Below are 19,715 nucleotides of genomic sequence, written 5' to 3'. Positions count from 1 at the left end.
CAGGCAGCTGGTACGCTTCGGATCATTTTCCTGCTTAAAAGATCTGCTTCTGTTGCTTTAATATGTTTTTGGCATATTTTTTTTGAATTTGTATCCACAATACGCATCAGAACACGTCCACAGAAACATAAATATATGATTTTTGTTTTCACTTGGATTCAAAGATCAAAGACTTCTTTTATGCACAACTGTTAAAATCAGTGTTAGTTCCTCCTGACAGGTGTCCCACATCAAGACGCTGATTAAACAACATGATCATTGCAAAGGTGTTCCTTCGACCGGTCAACTCTAAAATGTGCAGATTTATCACACAACAAGCCACAGATGGCACAAATATAGAGAGAGCGTGCAAACGGCGTGCCGACTGTTGCCCATGAATTGAATTTTCGTTTCACCACGATCAGAAGCAAGAACCAAGAAATGCAGCGCAGCACTGTGATGTTCACTGAGCACTGAGACACTGCAACCTTTATGAGGAAGGACTCAGTTTCATCACTTCATCAGAATCAGGACCTGAGTCACACTTGTTGTTTTTGAGCAGTGGTCCAGGTGCATGTGCTCCGTGGACATGACCAGAGAGCACACATCAAATTTTGCGTCAGGCTCTGAATGTCGGCAACGGAGGCCCTTCAAACGCTTCAGGAAGTCTGCGGAGATCAAGCGAAGAGCCTGATGAAGTGTTTTGAGGGACATTCACGTTTCTGAGGGCCTGAACGTCCCTGAAGCAAAAAATGCACATCGGGTGGCAGCACAAGTTTCCCTCCCACAACATCACAACCGTTGCTCCCCACCACTCCTGCTATCCGGATTTGGCTCCCTGCTACTTCTTTCTTTTCCCCATGAATTTGTCACAAACGTTGATGTTTCTCTGCTCCAGTTTCAGGTGCATGGAGAGATCGCAGATGTGCCGGATTAGTGCTCACAAAACCATGTGTGTGACTCAGGTGCTGACTGGAGTACATTTGAATACTATAGAGGGGTATGTTCATGCTTTCTCAAATAACAACCTGATTTATTTATTTCATCAGAACATCTTTAAAAGTTGTCTTAAATGTGTTTTTCTATGGATTAAATGACCGTTTATGTAATATTTTATGAACTAACCTAATGAACCTCACGGAAATTAGCTGATCATGTTCCTTGATGAACATTTTAGGGGGTCACAGAAATTCTGAGTGGACTCTGGAGTGATACACCACAGTGATAAATAATGACGAGAAATGATGGGCAGTGAAGAAACTGAAGCTGTTGTTAATAGTGAGGTGGAGCTATGCTAGGTGGAATTAGCCAACAGTGGAGCAGCTTCACAACAAAGGTTACAACTAAACGTATTTAAGTTTACATTAACTTTTGGATGCTTCACTGCCAACCGTGAGAACTTTCTGTTCAAACATCATCAGAGGGCTCAGGAGCATGTTCACCAGCTTAAAGCTCACCTGATTCAACTCAATTGGAAAAAACTGACCGAGAAACTAGTTCAGATTCTGTCCGTCACCATCTTTAATAGTTCGGAGCGGTTCGGAGCAGGAAGTGACCATATTTGGACGAGCTGGGGGAGGAGCCAGAGGTGGATCTGACCGATCTGATCGGAAACCTGACGATACTACGTCCCGCCCACCGATAGCTGTAACCTGACTGCACCGCAGGCCTGTCAATCAAATAGACACGCCCCCCAAAACAGGTCTTCTTGAATCTTCTTTTCTAATGAATGAGGGATTATTTTCAGATGGACCTCCAGAAAACTAAGAAGAAGGAGTGACTTTAGCTAACAACACCGAGATAACTGATGGACACATTTTATTCACTTTGGATTTGATGAGAGAAGTTGAATGGGAGTCTATGGAGCCGGAGGCTTTTTGGAGCCGACCTCTAGTGGCACTCGCTGGTATTGCAGCTGAAGACACTTCTGGATCAGAACCATTTTTCAGACCTGAAGCTACGAACTCTTTTATATCCAGTCTGTGGTTTGGATCCTGTCGATTTGTTGTAGCACCAGATCTGTCTACATTGGTAACATACATGTCAATACTCTGCTGCTAGAGTTGTACGGCTGTTGACTCAGTTATTTTCCCACATATGTAACTAAATATATTATAGAAGAGATTAAACTATAATCTATAAGGCATGACTTGTTGTTACTGATCATCAATTGAGATTAAAAGCCATCAGTTATCTGCAGTGTTTGTGTCTCAGCATCTCTGACAATGATAACGCTTCGTGGAGAGGTCTCCTCCATCCATCCCATCCCCCACACAGTGCTCTTCTCCACAGCCACGGGCCACTGGCCTGAACCACTTCAGCAGCAGAGAAGTCAGAAAAATTATGCAGACGTCCCTGATGTGAACATGACCTATTTCGAAGCCCTACAGAAGCCTGCAGACCTGGCTGTCTTTCTGCTGCACTGGCCAATCGCCTGCACCTGCCTACACAACATGCTACATCCACATACTTATAGATCCCAGCTGTGTGTAGCTACAAATTGGCTTTAAATTCAAATGTGCATATAACTGCGGCAAATCTGATCCACAAATGTCCGGTCTCTGCGCTGCACTGCCTCTCCTCTCAACATTTCTGCGCTTTTCTCTACACAGAAGAAGAGTCGTGTTTCCAGCAGCTCGCTGGTTTAGTTGTAGTTTGTAACAGTGCAGTTAAACCAGAACTCGCAGGGGTTTGAAACACAGCTGCAGTTTAAATTGCTCCCCACCTGTGGAAGAAGCTACCTGAATAGTTTAGTTTTGCTAAAACTGTAATTTCATCTAAATCACGGCTCAAAATGTGCTTGGTGGAATTTTCTGAAGCTTTCCAGCAAATCAAATCGATAACAACAATTTTATTGGATTGTTTTTCTATGTCTTTATAAAGCCCTTTGAATTGCTTTGGTTTTTTTTTAATTGTCTGTTAAATGCAACTTTAATGTCTTCTTCATACACGATTTCTAATGTAGTTCGTGGCTCTGTAAAGCACCTTGAGCTGTCATATGTCTGAATGGTGCTGCATAAATAAACTCGCCGTATTCTGACAGAACATGTGTATCTGCACTTGTGTTTGTTGACTGGTTAATTACTGCTAAGAAGATTGTTCTAAATATTATATCATAGCACAGTCACTACTCTTGTCAACCTGCTGTACAATCAATACTCCGTCAATTACACAATATTAGTTGAAAGTAAAACTTTAAAATGCAGTTCGTTGGACAATACAACTGATTATTTGTATCTGTGACGTCTACATTTAACCAATCGGTTGCTGGTTCAATCCCAGGTCATGTCCACGTTCTGCTGAGGTAGAAAGGTGCCATGTAAGTGCAGCTGATTCACATTTAATTCAAACTCTGGTTCAACCAGGTCCACAGCTGGTTTCAGTTAAACCTGAGATGGAGTAACCTCTACAGGACACAGCAGCTGGCTCAGACTAACCCACACGAGTAGTTTAAACTACAAACTACAGACCCACTGATGAGGTTTAAAGGATCACGTTACTTTAACCCAAACGACACAAATCAACCTCAAACTGCAGCTTTACTTTGTTGCTGTTTATCTTATAACAGAGGCTGAATAAACTAAACTGTTCCTTCGGACTGTGGCTGCATGAAGCCTACAAGGTGAAACTTTATATTTTATATCAGCCTGACTATTGATTAAGAAACATCTGGACTGTGGTAAAGATGGTTTATATCGGAGGTTAGTTTGCACATATTAGAAATGTGCAAAGATCCCAGCAGAGTTTTCAAAGAACAAAAAACAAGGAGAGTCAAGAAAGTGACAATTTGAAGATTCGGACCTTTCTGAACATAAAATTAGAACCAATCTGGAACAAATTTGTGATGTTTGTGTTCGTGCATGAATAGATTACAATCAAATGTAAAAACAGTAAAGTGACAATTTTTAAATGAACTGCTGTCCAGTGAACACCTGTTGTTCTGGTGCGTAATGGAGAAATTCCATTTCATAAACTGTCCATAATAATTTTTCTAAAATGCTACATTCAAGTCGAAGATAATCAGGTCTTAAACTCACAAAATGAAAGTACATGTTTACATTAGAGTCTGTACATCAGACAGAACCAGTCCAAGCCTTGTATTGGATCTGGAAACCATTTTCATGATCTTAAAGATAGAAAAATCATAACGAGGAACTGTTAAGGATAACGTTAATAAGAATCACAGATTTTGCCCAATATTTCCCAGGTTTTCTGTTCTATGCTACAAATCATTTTTGACAGTGAAATTGTCAAAGGAATTTATGTGACAATGTTTGGATAATGTTCAGCCCGTTATTTAAAAATACAAACTTTTACTTTGTTGTGACAGCTTGAAAAAAAAAGTTCACACATCAAATATATAGTAAATCTTAGACCTCAGAGAAAAGTTGTAGATGTTCATGTAACGGTCTGTGAAAGGTGTTAGATACTGAAATTCTTGATTAAATGCCCTCTTTGACTTTTACTGAAATTATTGAGCAGATTTTTGAGCTGTTATGACCGACATATGCATACTTCCTGTATACGAATCTAAGAGATCAGAGTAACTAATAAATGGGTGCACCATGAAATAAAAATACTAATGTATGACTAGTACTCGTGCATTTTCCAGCTCATCTTATCTCTAATTACTCCACAGAACCTGTTGCAGGAGCTCACTTCAGCAGCACCTCGTCTACAGTATGTCAACAATGAAATACCAAAAGGTTTTTAATATAAACCCAAATAAATCTGAGCCACAGGACAGGAAACGTTATTTGACTGGATAGAAGCTAGCCAGGACCTTCTGTAACATTTTGTTATGTGCTGCCCTCATGTGGATCTTTTCAGCATCGTCCTCAATCCGACAAAAGACCTATTTCAAGCAGCTTTCACCATAAATCCCATCTGATCCACAGCTCTTTGCATTTACACCTGGTGTTACAAGAGTTCCCAGCAATTTAATCTCATCTGAATATGCAAATTAGTTAGTCAGGTCAAAGTAAGGTCAAAGGTGCTGCTGTGAGAGCTCCATCATCTTTATTGTACATTGCTGACCTGAAGGAAGAAATCTTGTGGGACTGATGTTTTCTCATCAGGACGTGGCCTCACTGTATACATTCGTTTAGTTAGTGAGATGTGATCAGTGAGTCTGAACCACCTCTGAATGTGGTCCGATCGCATTTCCATCCAAACGTGTTGTGCCTGTATTGAGGTGTTTTCCCGTATCCAGATACAGTACTTCATCCAGCGGGTCTGTAGATGAAGGGATGCTGAATTTAAGACTTTAGGACCACTTTGATGAAATTCTGTAAATTTCCAAAATCCGTATCTTTTCAACCAACTATATTTGGATTTGAACCTGACTTTACATAACACATGTAAGAAATACTTCAATAAAATATTGTTTCATTGAAATATGGGATCCCATATTGACCCTCCTCACTGTGAAATGTTCCACATTTGTTTCTTTAGGATCACGACCATCAGGGCACATTTTGATGAGGGTTGATGAAAACGTTTGAGACTTCTCATGTTGTGCATGTCACCAGTTTCATGGCCGTAACGACACAATCGTAGCTCCGGATCACCAAACTTTGATCTGCTCAAGTTTCAGGTTCAGGGCTCCCAAAACGTGTGGAACTCAGGTGCTGATGAGGATTAAGCGACAAAACTTGGAATACTTCCTCACAGATTTGATATCTTCCTCCTGTTACGTGCCCGTCATGGTGCTACTTGGTGTTTTTGCACAACGGGAGCAGTCTCTGAACTTTTTAATCAGACCTAATAAATTTACATCTGAACTTTTTTGTTCAGCTGTTTCAATATCACTTTGACAGAGTCCATTTAGGTCTTTGATGGATTTAAATTATTACGCACTTTTATCATTAAGGGAAGTTACTCGCAGTCTATAACCTTAAGTATTCTTGTTAAGGAAACTGGATATAATAACTGCTTACTAAGTAGGTCAGAAGTATGAGGATATGTTACAGTACAGTTGGAGGGAACCACTGATGCCAAGAATCTGTACAGTGGAAGCGTACACAGAGAGTACAGTTAGCACGACACATGGAGCCAAAAAACCCACATTAATAATAAATACACCGGTTAAAAATCAGACGGCAACTCCCTGGTTGAAAAATGAAGTCACTGTGGAGGCACCTACACCTGCAGGTCCTAACTTTACAGCAGAAATAAACATATTTACAGCCTAGTACAGAAAAGGGTTTTGGTCTCTAGAGCACCGTACATAACGACTGTACGGACGGAGAATTTGTGTGTAACTCACCCATTTTAATTGTATTAAGGTTTAAAGGTATGCATTATCAAGGGCATGCTGAGATGGCGCCGGCTAAAGCTTCAAAACAGATTCTACCTCCATTTCTTACATACAGTCTATGGTTGAAATAAACTTGAATTATCCTTCAATACCAGGTGTACACAGGGTAAAACAAAGATGGAGGGACAGTGGATGTCATCACCACTGGTTGTGCCATCATTTGCAAGTCAACAAAATGTATTTACAAAAAAAGAAAAGCAGCACATTGTTTCAAGAAGGTCTGTACATTTATTAGAGAAGAGTGGACCACTAAGTTGAACAGAAGAATACACGACACATAGTCAATCTGCCAAAGGACATTTGAGGCACTTAGCATGAGGGAAGATTGAGCCTGCTGGACAGGAGGAGCACTTCACTGTACATAACGAGTTCAGCATATGAGAAGTTGAACCTGCAACACAGTGTGGTGGAGTCATCATCCAATCTGCTGAAGGGCAGCAGCAGGGAGATAAACTGTCCAAGCTGTCTTTGTGTAACGGAGATTGGTTATTGTTCACTTCATTTTAGGTTCATTCAACTGAAATAAATTGCCAATCGCGTAGTGTATCCCTGTATGAGTGCCGTGTGGTTATCACAATGCTGAACTCATTCGTACAGTCAGAAATTCCATCAACATGAATTTTCAAGATAAAACCAAATAGTTCTTTGGCCTGAGAGCAGTGAATAAGAAGCAGAAATAAAACCATGTGGGTCAACGTGGAATAAGGCCTGGAGCTGATTTGGTGTTTCCATCCATTTGGTTGCACTCAGTTCAAGTAGTATGAGAGGGTGATAAATTAGTAAACGCAGTGTGCTGTCATTCAGTTATTGCATTAAATATGTACTGTCCAAATAGCCTTGGATAAAATGTACAACAAAGCAGAGTAGTGGAATCATATTCTCATCATAAAGCAGAAATGAATAAATGAGAAACTGATCATCAAAGAACCGAATAATATCCAGGCTTTGTGCGAAGCTCGGCTAACTGAATCCTGACTCCACATCTGACCATCTCAAAGTGAGGAAGTTACTTCCCAACGCGTTGAACTATTTAACTTTGTGGAAGTAAACTATGAACCAATTAAAAGTTGAAACGATCTGGTTTAATCAGGGACTTCAAAATATCAGTGCAAGGTAGTTATTGATGATGGATTTATAGGAGATTTACAAGAAACTAATTCAGGGAATTAAACCTAACTTCAAAAAAGTTCTGTTGTTGACTGGAGCAGCTGAGGATAATACAAAAAAAAAAAAAAAAAAAGTATCTAGCAAGTGTTGGTGAAAAGTGGACTCTGCCAAAGTCCCAACTTCAGCAACTGAAGGCCGTTTATTTAGAACCATAATGAAAGTGTGAAACAGTTGCATGGCTTGCATTGTTCAGTCTCTTTTGCATATTGAACGGAATAAAACATTCATTTCCACAATTCGGTCATCATGTAATACAATCATTAAAACCAATGGGGGAAAAAATAGACAAAGTCCATGTCCTGTTGCTATTACTAAAAAAAAAAAAAAAAAAAAAAAAAAGTGTGTTAAATGTAACATTAAAATAAAAGTATGTACAGGATACTGGACGTGGTGACATTGAGCAGATTTACAGGACAACATTAATGCAATGAAAGGTGAAAGTTAATACAGAGTCCAAACTCAGGGGCTCCTACTCAGCCCTAATGTCTACACAGCATGAGAAACTAAACACACAACAACAATGAGTCATCTCAACAAGAACATCTTTACTGAACCAAAAACAGGATAAAAAGGTTTCTGCTTTTATCTTGGGTTTCCGGGTTCACTGCTCTGTTTCGTTCTATAGCTAATTTAAGTCAAAAATGCTCTTTCACATGTTTATATACACCCTCATCTATTCATGTACAGTGTAAAAGTTGTCTGCTGTTGCATTGTGTACTTGTGTTATAAGGTGTGGGGATGATCCAGCCAACCCCTCCCATCATAAAAACTACATCTGTCCATATTCTAGCCGGCACTAGCAGCAGCAGCAGCAGCAGCACAGGTTCAAACGTCATTTCCCAGAAAGGTGTGGTAGTGGTCCAAGTGGTCCAAACCGAGTTGTTTTGGAGTGGGTGGTAGAGTCACACAGGCCTTTACTTGTTGCATTAACTGACCAGATTTGAATCAAGAGTCAACTTTTCTAACGTGATCAGGCTGTCCTTTTTCACAATTTAAAAAATGTCATTATATTTTGCATTATCTGCACTGATTTTTGCTTTAAAAAACCCTCAATACCTAAACCGGCATTATCCCCCTTCCCTCCCAACAGGCTCGCGTGATGTGAAATATCTGCAGTGTTATTAAGTATCATTGACAGGAGCTAAAAAGAAAAAATGCAATGTAAAAGCAGTTATAATTTGGTTCTATTAGTAGTTGATTCCATTTCTTTATTACTTCCTCTTTGACAATTTACAGTAATTTGTAAACCTGAAGCGGAGAAGCTTTGTTCTGCTGGTCAGACAAAACAAAGGCATTTGATGAAATCTCGTCCGGCTTTGGAAAATAGATTTGTTTTCAATAGAAAATAACTATAAAATATAAAATATAAAATAAAAGAATTATATTTCAAATATAAAATGCTTTTATTTGATATTTTATATAAAATTATTTTTACATCTTATATGGACTGAGTACTATTGATGTACAGGGTATAACTGCACTTAACCATTCAAATGAAATGAATGCAAGCATTTTAGTAGTTTTAGCATCTATAAGTTTAGGAAAGGCATTTTAAATTTGACTGTCATCCGACAACACTTCACTGACATTTTTATGTTGTTTCTGAGACACATTTTGAAGTTTCTTTTGATGTTAACATCTTACACCAAGAGCTTGACATATAAAGAACTTTCAAATATCTGGTTTGAAAGCAAAATCATGCCACCTTCAAGAGTTATCATTAAATTCAGAAATCAAACATGGATTCACATGATTCATAACATGAACACAAGCAAATAGCCTGAGCTGCTGACATGAAACAATTATCTTGCGGAGGGTGCGCGATGGGGTGATCTGTATTTCTCAAGTACTGACGGTAAGCCGTGAAGCATCCCTGTTGAACAGATCCATGGTTTCCTTTTTCTGCGAAGGTATTTTGTAAAATTATTTCTCTATGTGCAACACCTGGCATACAAAAGTGATTACTGTGAAAGATCACAGCTGTAGTTATGACAAATGCATGCTACAGGTTGACAAAATCCTGACAGGGAAACTATAAACTAATCCTGATAACAGAATAGTGTAAAACCATACCCCCAATTCAATTCAAACTTCATACAAAAAGGAATCATTTGGACCAGAAAATGTTTTCCATCACAAAGAAAGGGGGAAAAAATTGGATTTGTCTCCAAGATTTAGTTACCTATACAAATACAGCTTCCTGTCCTTGTGCAGGATAATAAAATATACAAAAGTCCCTTAAACTAGACCTATGCTTTTTTTTTTTTTTTTTTTTTTTTTTTTAATTTATGAGCAAAAATGACAAACCAGATTGATATGAAATTTCCTGAGTAATTTAATCCAACTCTGCATACAACCTTTGCTGATATCATCCCCCTTCTTTCAGCCGGCACTCTTACCAAAACTCCTAATAACAGTGTACCATTTTCACAGTTCAATTTGACAGGTGCATGCATGACATAAATCATGCTTGTAGAACATAATTCACCAGAATATGCACCTTTTAAAAGATAAACTATGATTCACTTAGGAATATGTATTTACAAGGACAGAAATTAACCGAACATATAGTGAAAGGTTGTTAAAAATATACAACTTCAACCGTTCCACCACAGAAGGACAAAATATCAGCTCGTTTGAAAGCGGTGGAAAACTTTCAGAACAGTTTATTCCAGTCTCTTGTTGCTTCCATGAGATGCCTCTGGCCGTGACCAATCCAATCTTCTTGGCTGTTGAAGAGCCGACCACAAAACCAGCAGTCAAACCCTACTGGCTCATGTCTACAGCCTGACAAAGTTTCCACTACCTCGTACTTTTTTTTGCTCTTTTTCCTTAGTTTCAGTTTAAGAAGGAATCGCTCTCGGACAGAACTCTGAACTGGCCGAGGTCTTGGATCATCGCTCTGAGACGATGCACCTTTGGTCGAGGAGTTTTTCCCAAGAGCACCAAGCTCGGTGAGGGCTTGGATTGTTTGTGGAGACAGAGAGACCTTAGAGACAGCACCTTTGTACCTGTTGACTATCTTCATGATATTGGCCACTTCAGGAATGTCAGCATCTGGATGATTGAGCACCACGACAGGTTGGTATCTACGAGGGCATTTGATCTGCTGTACAGAACTGAATGGAGCAAGTCTTAGTGTCCTTTCCACTTCTTTGGCTACAGGCTTCCATAACACAGTAGTTTCTCTCTCAGTTGGTACTTTGTTTGAGAGTCTTCTAGCTTTATGCGCCGCTGCTGGAAGCTCATCAAATAATGCTTTCCTGCGCCTTTTCCTTTGGCTTGGAGGCCGGATTGGCCTCGGGGCTAGAATAGGTTTCTCTGCATCACAAGATTGTAACTTTACATTCATCTGAGATGGTGAAATGCAAGATTCCTTGAAATCTTTCTGTGCACTATTTTGTATGGTGATCCATTTCTTTACTCCATTTGAAGAAGTTGCATTAGTTTTGTTTGATGACACCAAGAAACACTGGGTTTGAGGTCTGGTGGCCAAAAACAGAGGTTGACTGCTTGAGGTGGGAGCACCACTTGTGAGAAGGCTACCGGTGGGAGTGACAATTTTAAATATGACTTTGTTTCCAGCGCTTTCAGTGGTTTGGCTACACGGATTCCCAGTCTTGGCTTCTTGGTTGTTCAGAAGCAGGCCTGATTTGGGTGGAGAAATGTATCGCAGCAAGAATGCTTGGCGACCACTTTGCAGTGGGCTGGATTTTTCTGCAGAGCTCACGGGCATGGCCAGAACTGGACGCGAGTTTAGTGGGAGCTGGGTATTAGCCACTCTGAGGCCGGGAGCACTGGGCGTCTGAACAACTGGGACAGACCTTTGTACTAAGTAGCATGTTGGCTGTGGCTTTGCCGCTTTGTCTGCAGGTGAATTATGTGGTGTGCTTGAAAGGAGTACAGGGCCCTTAAAACCTGCGCTGTTGATAAGGTAGTGATTGGAAGTGGTGCTAACACCTGGTTGAACAGAGGAAAAAAGAGTTGTCCCTTTCTCAGTAGCTCCGGGCTTTGCCTGGCTTTTGGCTGCGGGTACACATACCCTCCTGCTGTTTGGAGTCGGAGTTACACCAGTGGTGTTACTTGATCTTTCTAGCCCTGGCTTCATGTAAGATACATTGATCTGAGGATTGGCAGAATGGGTTATAAGTTTGAAACCTGGAGTGGCCTTGACCTGCACTGGCATGGCAAATCGACTCTCAGTAGCTCTCAGGAGTACTGGCTGCTTACCCTCTGGCAACTGAAGAATTCGCAGGGTTGTTTTTGTTTGCTTTACAGAATCATAGCTTGCAATTGCAGATCCTGTTCTTTCCTTGTTAAGTTGCTGGGTGATGATTGCATCTGAATGTTCTTCTACAAAACTGCCCAAGAAAGTTGAACTGGTCTTTGTTTCGGACTGTGGTTGGGATATAGGAATGCTCTCCTCCTCAATTTTGATAATATTGAAGTCTTGGAGCACTGACTCAGGATTTTCTTCAGTCAGAGAATCATCAACACCAGCTAGGCACTCATCAACCTCAAGGTCACCATCTGCGCTTGCTGTTAAATGTTCTGGAGACTCCGCCAATGTCAAGCTAAACTGTGATGATTCACAGATACTTTCTTTGTTTGCTGAGAGCAAGCAATTACTTTCAAAGTTTTGCGTTGCAGTCGGTGAAATGCTGAATGTTTCCTTGGAATAATTGTGAAAGGTAAATACTTCTTGGTTTGTTGAATTTTGTGTACATTTTTCTGAGCCAATTGCACTCCCCCCCCAGCTGACTGAAGTGGGTGGGAACAGCTGTGATGGAGGTAATAGATGTTTTACATTTTGCCTGCCATTTTTATGCTTAAGCTCAGTTCTAACCTTATCCGATTTTTCGGGAGTAATCTGAGAGGGTAGGTCATCGTTTTCCAAAGTATTAAAAGCAGAGTTCTTTTTGTGTTTGTCAATGAGTTTTTCATTACCATCTATATCTACAGCTCCACATCTCTCAACAGTTTTTCTGAAGACTGCTTTGGAGAACAAGGTTTCCTGAGCAACTTTTAAACGTGTGGTTAAGCCGGTGACTTTACCAGTTGTAGTATTACTGATTTTCGAACTATTATCGCTGGTTGCATCCAAGTTACAAGTTGCTGAGACTGAGTAATTATTCAACTGACTTCCCTCGGGGCAGGCCGTTTCATTTGAGTGACTTTGGTTGCCATTTTGATCCAAATCGTTTGACATGGGATCGAACATATCTGCACAAGTCGAAGATCTATTTAGTGAAGGATTTGTTTGTTCCCAAACCTCATCTCTTTGTGGGGTGGTGCTGAGGTTGCAAATGGAAGTTTCCTCCTCTTCAATCTTTACTTTTACTGCCATAATTTCATCTTGATCCACCTGTATGCAAGATTCACTTCTTGGTGAAACAGCGAAGCAATGTGATGTTGAGCTCTTGCTATCCGAGCATTGCCCATTCTCAGTGGAGACTTTGCTTTTGTCCAACACAGGATTTGGTGGTGAAGAGGCCACACCTTCAACCAAGGAATGGTTCTGATTTAACATGTCTTGCTTTGCAGTTGGTATTACTTTGAGAACTAAATGTTTTTTGCCATCAACCATCTTGAATCCCATCACTTTGGTCGTACAGTTGGGGGGAAGAGAGATTTTGTTTTTAACCATCAAAACAGTCAGTCCGTTAGCGTTGGTGTGACTTCCAACATCTGAGCTTGAAGTGTTGTCACATTCCTGTAACATGACTGGTGATGACTGTTCTGTGTTATGAGAACCTTTGCTCCAACTTTTGTTATCCTTTTTTGCTACAGTCCCATCCATAAATAAGTGGGCCTCCTCTAAGGATATCTCTGGTTTGATTAGTCTGCCATTTTGGTTTTGTAAACTCCCCGAAAAACAGTTTAGTTTGGATATCCTCTGAGCCTCATGGGATTCGCCGCTCTTTTTAAGCGACTGTTTTAAGCTTGCAGATGAATTTGCTGGTGTGTCGTTGTCTTCCAGAGCCTTCCATGCATTCCTCCTCTCGGTCAAGTCTTTGTGAACCGCTGCTTTGTGTTTTTTAAGGTTCTCGATCCTCGCTGCACCATATCCACAGATCTGACACGTGAAGGGGAACGTATCCGAGTGAGCCTTCATATGCTTCTGGTGATCCTCTTCGTTCAGGCTAATGTGTCTGCATTTTGAACACTTCCAATGACTCTCATTATGATGATGGATGTGCTGGACAAATGTCCCCGCATCCACAGTTGTAAACTCACACCAGTCACAGTTAAACTGTCCATTCAGACTGTGACACATGATGTAGTGTCTGGTAAGCAAAAGCAAAGAGTATTGAGCGTCATCGTTGCAGAGTTCACATGTAACCAGAGTATTCCTGTGCTCAATCCGGTGGCGCTGAAGAGCAGGGAACTCATTTGTGACAAAATCACACAAGTCACAAGGGTACGTAGGAAGGGTTCCTTTGTGAACTGCTCGGAAATGTTTAAGCAGATCATTGGGGCTAAACGTGAAATTATCTTTACACACCGAGCATCCAAAACTCAGAATTTTTCCAGAGAAGACGGCCCCCTGCTGAATTTTACAATGAGCTTTATTCAGAGTTTGTTTATCTTTCTTAGTAGAACTCCCATGTTCCTTTAAAGAGGATTCTTCAGCATGATTGAAGAGTGACCCATCCATTACTTCTCTGAAATGCGTATACACAAAGTCTTTTACCTTTTCTTTTTCATCCTCTACAACTGATATGTTGCAGTTTTTGGCAGAATCGTGAGGTATTGTAAAGTCTTCTTCCATAGCTGAAAGTCGGTAGATATCTGAAAGAGAAAACATCAAATGTATTTCTCATTAAAAATGCCAGAAGAACTCACTTATTCTACAAGCATTTAGCATTGCAAATAACACCATGCAGTATGTACAGCATTGCATCTATCCAATAGCACTTGATAATCCTGTTTAAATAGACCCAGGATCAAACATTAATGGCAAATGAGCGGCAGAGTAACCACTTCACTTTTTGCACACTCCTCTCTTACAGACATAATTATACATGGATAAAATTGCCAATCATACCCAGCAAAAAAAATATAATCTGCAGTACGCAATAAACTATCATGAAACTTGTCTTGAGAAACTTTTGCAAAATTAATTAGAATTTGGGCCGAATACTTTCTCATTCTGTGGTATCTCTACAAACAGCACAAGGAATTGACACATCAACATTTAAGGTAAAATATCAAACAATGTATTTGTATGACAAATCAAATGCTATTTAAAATGAGCAAGAGTATTATTTAGGCCATATGTAAAGTATTAATCCGTAAGTAATTTTTGCTGATGATGCAGGGCTCAACCCTAAGTTATAACGTTTCACAAGTCTATATGCCCAATAAAGTCCTGTTACAAACAAAACCCAATATTGTCATGAAATCTACCCCCTTTTCGATACTTTTTATGGTCAACATTTTTTTCAGCAACAGCAATCTATAAAATGCTTTGTTTAAAACATTTCAAAATGGACCCCGCCTATCCACAGTATGTGTAGAAATAGTATTGTTGATGTTATGTCAGAGACATCCAAGTATTGTGTTGCAGAGCTAGCTACTGAAACTAGCATGCTAACCAGATGGCACCGTCATAATAATAATAATAATAATAATAAAAAACTTTATTTGTATAGCACTTTTCTAAACTTCAGTTACAAAGTGCTTCACACAAAATAAACCATTAAAACAAAACAACAAGTGAATTCTAACAAGTCTTCACAACACAATGAGCGTATAAAACGATCATAAAAACAAATTAAAAACAAATTCAAACTGGGTATATAAGAATTAAGAATTGATCACTAAAATCAACTAAAATCAGCAAAGGCTCTCAGATAAAAGTATGATTTAAGAAGAGACTTAAAAGTTGTCACTGACTCTGCAGACCTTATTTCCTCAGGCAGCTCGTTCCATAACTTGGAGGCGCTGACTGAAAATGCTTCGTCACCGTTAGTTTTAAGACGCGTCTCCGGAACAGATACAAGTTTTTTGTCTGAGGATCTCAAGACAGGCAGGTTTATATGAGACAATCCGGTCAGCTAAATAGGAGGGGGAGAGGCCATGAAGTGTCTTAAAAGTCAACAGTAAAATCTTAAAATAATTTCTAAAACATACTGGGAGGCTTAAATGGGCAAGATTTGGTCCCTTTTCCTGGTTTTAGTTAAAAGTCTGGCATCCGAGTTGTGTACAGTTTGAATTTGACTGATGGATTTTTGACTGAGGCAGGTGAAGAGGCTGGTGCAGTAGTGTGGGCATGAGGAGATGAAGGTGTGTATGATGTCTCAGCATCATGAAATGTTAAAATAGGATAGATTTTGGAGATATTTCGAAGGTGATAGAAACAGGACTGCTCAAGCTTTGTGATATGGTGTTCGAAATTCAAATTGCTATCAAACCAAACCCCAAGATTTTTTGCGACAGGTGTAATGAATTCTACAAGCGGGCCAGCAGATGGGTGGATTTGTTTGGTTAAGTGTGGTGGACAATTTAAAAGAATCTCTGATTTGCTTGAGTTGAGTTGTAGAAAATGTTGTGACATTCAGCTTTCATATTTGGACGAGCTGGGGAGGAGCGATGCAGGGCGGGAGAAAGGAAGAGAGCAGCATGAAAACACTGCCCTGTCCCTGGTAACGTGTCACCATGATGTATTTACAGCCTCCACTGGGTTTCTGCTGTGATTTTAAAGTGCACATGTGATCACAGATGGTTTCCCTGTATATTTGAGCTGGGGCAAAGATTAAAAACAGGGGTCGGGACTGGTCTCTAGATGACGCACCGCACACATGAGATGCACGTTTCACGCAAGCGGTGTGGCGGCTTGAATCTGTTAATATGGACACTGAAATGAAAACGCACCACGCAGCAACAGGTAACGCACGCACCACGTAACGCACGCACCACGTGGGCGTCCCAGGCCTCAGCTGTCTGTTCCCACCGGGCAATAACATGCGTCTCCAGTGACCTTTCCTGCTCTGTATGCAAATGAGCACGCACACAACAAAAATATACAAGTAAATAAGCACAAAAACAGAAACAGGAGAAGATTAGTTTAGGCAACAGGCAATGAACTAAAATGAAACACCTTTGCTCAGTCAGCCTCATTTTAATGCACTGTGATGCATTTCACGTTTGTAAATGTCTGAACACAGTTCAGTGAGTTCATGGCTCAGTCACAACCTGAACCTGATTGGTTTCGGGTCGGATTATTTGATTGTTCCAACATGTCTCGGCTGCTGTGGATAAATAAAAGGGGCAGTGGCTCCTCCACATCTGTGGGTCTGATGAGTTAAACTAAAAGAAAAAAGATGAAGCCAGAGAAGGCTTCAGTGAAACAAGTCAGACACAGCAGCACACAACTGCTGCTGCTGCTTTATCGCGCAAGTTTGCAGTAAATCTGCTTTCTGCACAGGTCAGCTGCGTTTGGCTGAATCACACAGAAGATTTTTTTCTGATAACAATAACAACAACAACAACAAGCAGAGCAGGTGTTCAGGTAAAAGATTAAATGGAGGGGGAAAAAAAACATTCAAAACTGATGAACCTGCTGTAACGTGATGGTGACATGTCGGAGAACAGTTCAGATACAAACAGGAATGTAGCATCATAAGCTGAATTTGGCTTTAAGTAGGTCGTCTGCCAATGTGGCTCAGGACGCATTGAGGACGCATTGAGGACGCATTGAGGACGCATTGCGTGCACAGTGCAAAGAGAATGTGGCCACATGCGTCCCAGACCACCTCCGAATGTGGCCTGAGCAGATCGGATTGCAATGTGGTCCGTGCGTGTGCAGTATCCCACCAAATATGATATATGGTCACAATTTCCCCTTTAGTTTCAGTTATGCTATTAAATAATTGCCAAAAATGTTTTAACAGAATATTATGATGCCACAGTGAAGTTGACCTTTAACCTGTTGGATATTAAATGTCATCACTTTATTTTTTCCCATTAGACATTTGATGTGAAATTTTGTCAGCATGGTTGGATCACGTGTGAAACTAGAGGCTTTTAGTTTGAAATGGGAGTTGCGGTATTCAGCTGTCCTGTGGTGTAACTTCCATCCCTCACCCACTCAGTGACAGACATTTGATTTATAGTGCAACTGTGCCAAAAATATTGTATTTATGTTATTTACTCAATTTATGAGGACCCATCTCATTTCAGCTCAGTGTTCAGGTCGGACTGGTTTCTGTCCTCTGATCTCTGTGTGTTTCACTAAGAACAAGCCCCGCCCCTAGCTCCTCCCTTCAGCTGCGCTACACTCATGGCGTGGAGCAGACACAGCTGAAGGAGAGCGACGGGAGTTTCTCCTCTCTTTAACTTATCACATCGTTCTCTCAGACTTTAAAGAAATTAAACTTCTGTCCAAATATATTTAACCAGCCGTTAATACCCGTTGGCAGCCCGCTGAAGTGAAGTCTACATGTGGCAAATACTGGGTACTATTTGAATCTTCAAGCATTGACGTAATGTGTTAAGAAATTAATAATGTGTATGGAAACTGACAAGAAAGATCACATTTAAAATGTATTATTGAAGCATTAAACAGTACAGTTAAAAATGCGTGTGCGCTTAAGTGAAAAGCTTAAAACACTCCTGCATCATCATCCATCGCAATGGTTTACTCTCGACAGTCATACACCAACACTGCCCAACCTCAAAACACGGTCCAGCCATGTACTGGGATTTGGCTTCGTGTTGTTGATACTACGCAGCATGAGTGCCTTCACTGTTATTATATTGATTATGGACATTTTATGGTCATTTTTTTTCAAACGAAATGACATGTTGTTTAATGCACTTATTTGATTGCTCTGATGTACTGAAAGCATACCAAACTGGGTAAAAAATGATATTTAGAAAAACTCAACTGTAACATCCCTTTTCAGAAACAATGCCTCTATTACTCTGGAGAATCTACACAACACATCTCTAATAGATGTACACATGGAATAAGGACCTGACAATACCAGATATTTGGTAATAATAGTCTCAGCCACTAAATTAAGGAGAAGAGGAAAGACGGCACCGACATAAACTGAACCGCCTCAGTGCAAACCGATGGGTGATGTCACACCTTCCTAAATCCATCTTTACAGAAAGAATATGGATCACCAGTAGTGATTAAGAAAACTTGTTTTAGGTAAACCAAAATTTACAAAAAGAGAACAGCAAGTCAGCAAGTAATCCCAAAACACAACGCAAATGATCAGTGTCGATGCTGTGGTTGGAATAACAGGTATAAAAAGTGAATTACCAGTTGTACTTACCTGTATTCCTTTCAGGAAAACTCGACCATTAATGCATGCTGCGTCTGGAGAGAGGAGCTGGTAGTGCCTGGAAGACAGAAGCAAAACTTTACGTTTTTAAGCTGCATTTTTAACTTTTTGTTTAAACACTATTAACTACATTTTAAAATTTGGAAACAGCATTATATTTTGGATATTTAATGACTTTTTTCTCCACAGTCACTTATTAATAAAAACAGGAACTCTAGTCTACTCTCTCTACTGAACATAATGCTACACAAACTCCTGTTTGTGCCACCTTACTGAGTTACATACTATAGTCACCATACAAAAGAAATAAATAGCCCTCCTGCTGGTCAGAGTGAAACACAGCTGAAATGACATTTTACCTTTTAAAATGATCTAATAAAAAAATAATTGTGTGTGTGCATTTTTCTGTGGTACAAACAAAGTACAAAACTTAAAGGATAAACATATGTATGCTTTTCCAGCTCAGTATCCCGACATGAATGTGTGCCTTCTGCTCAGCTAATAGTTTAGAGTATGATATCTGCCTGGAGCAAATTAACAGCACAAAAGAATATAAAAAAATGTCCACTTTCAATCGTCTAAGACCAGATGAAGACAGGCTTGGGGGAATGAGGGACGCAGGGTACATGGGTTAGAATATTTCTTACAAATTCATCACTTTACTTTTTGTTAAAATTGACCTCTTGTACACAAACAGACCAGCATCAAGTCCACCATCAAATGGTGGCGGTGCAGAGATTTAAAAAAAAAAAACTGCATGTACTGACAGCTGCTGATTAACACAACAAGTTACGTGTTGATTAAAACCAGGCAGCAACCAACCAAGACGTCACACATTTATGAGGCGAGCTGCCGCTCTGAACCATCGAGATCGGTATCTCTTTTGTAGCCAGAAATGACCATTTTTGGACGATGCACACTCGACTATAGTGGAAACCTGACTGCATCAA

At 40.1% G+C, this 19,715-nt stretch overlaps 1 protein-coding gene across 2 annotated transcripts; it reads right to left on the bottom strand.

The window, feature by feature from the left end:
* Positions 1-6,509: 6,509 nt before the first annotated feature.
* On the bottom strand, positions 6,510-18,822 carry LOC138635131 (zinc finger protein 518A). 2 transcript variants are annotated; one of them, XM_069722471.1, is made up of 3 exons: positions 18,757-18,799; positions 16,369-16,458; positions 6,510-14,257 (listed from the first exon to the last, which is right to left on the bottom strand). In XM_069722471.1, exon 3 carries the CDS (start codon positions 14,235-14,237, stop codon positions 10,122-10,124), a length of 4,116 nt encoding a protein of 1,371 aa, XP_069578572.1. In that variant the 5' UTR covers positions 14,238-14,257; positions 16,369-16,458; positions 18,757-18,799; the 3' UTR covers positions 6,510-10,121. The 2 variants fall into 2 exon arrangements, with proteins under 2 accessions (XP_069578572.1, XP_069578571.1); XM_069722470.1 differs by lacking the exon at positions 16,369-16,458 and having other exon boundaries at positions 18,757-18,822.
* Positions 18,823-19,715: the final 893 nt, after the last annotated feature.

Source organism: Brachyistius frenatus, unplaced genomic scaffold, assembly GCF_029030835.1.
Source record: "Brachyistius frenatus isolate BFR_SWC_R1_liver_20210118 unplaced genomic scaffold, ASM2903083v1 Contig_293, whole genome shotgun sequence".
Classification (NCBI taxonomy): domain Eukaryota; kingdom Metazoa; phylum Chordata; class Actinopteri; family Embiotocidae; genus Brachyistius; species Brachyistius frenatus.
This window is presented reverse-complemented; position numbering and strand designations above follow the sequence as displayed.

Excerpts from the sequence above, each read along its gene's own strand:
- LOC138635131 (XM_069722470.1), bottom strand. The coding sequence starts at position 14,237 with ATGGAAGAAGACTTTACAATACCTCACGATTCTGCCAAAAACTGCAAC.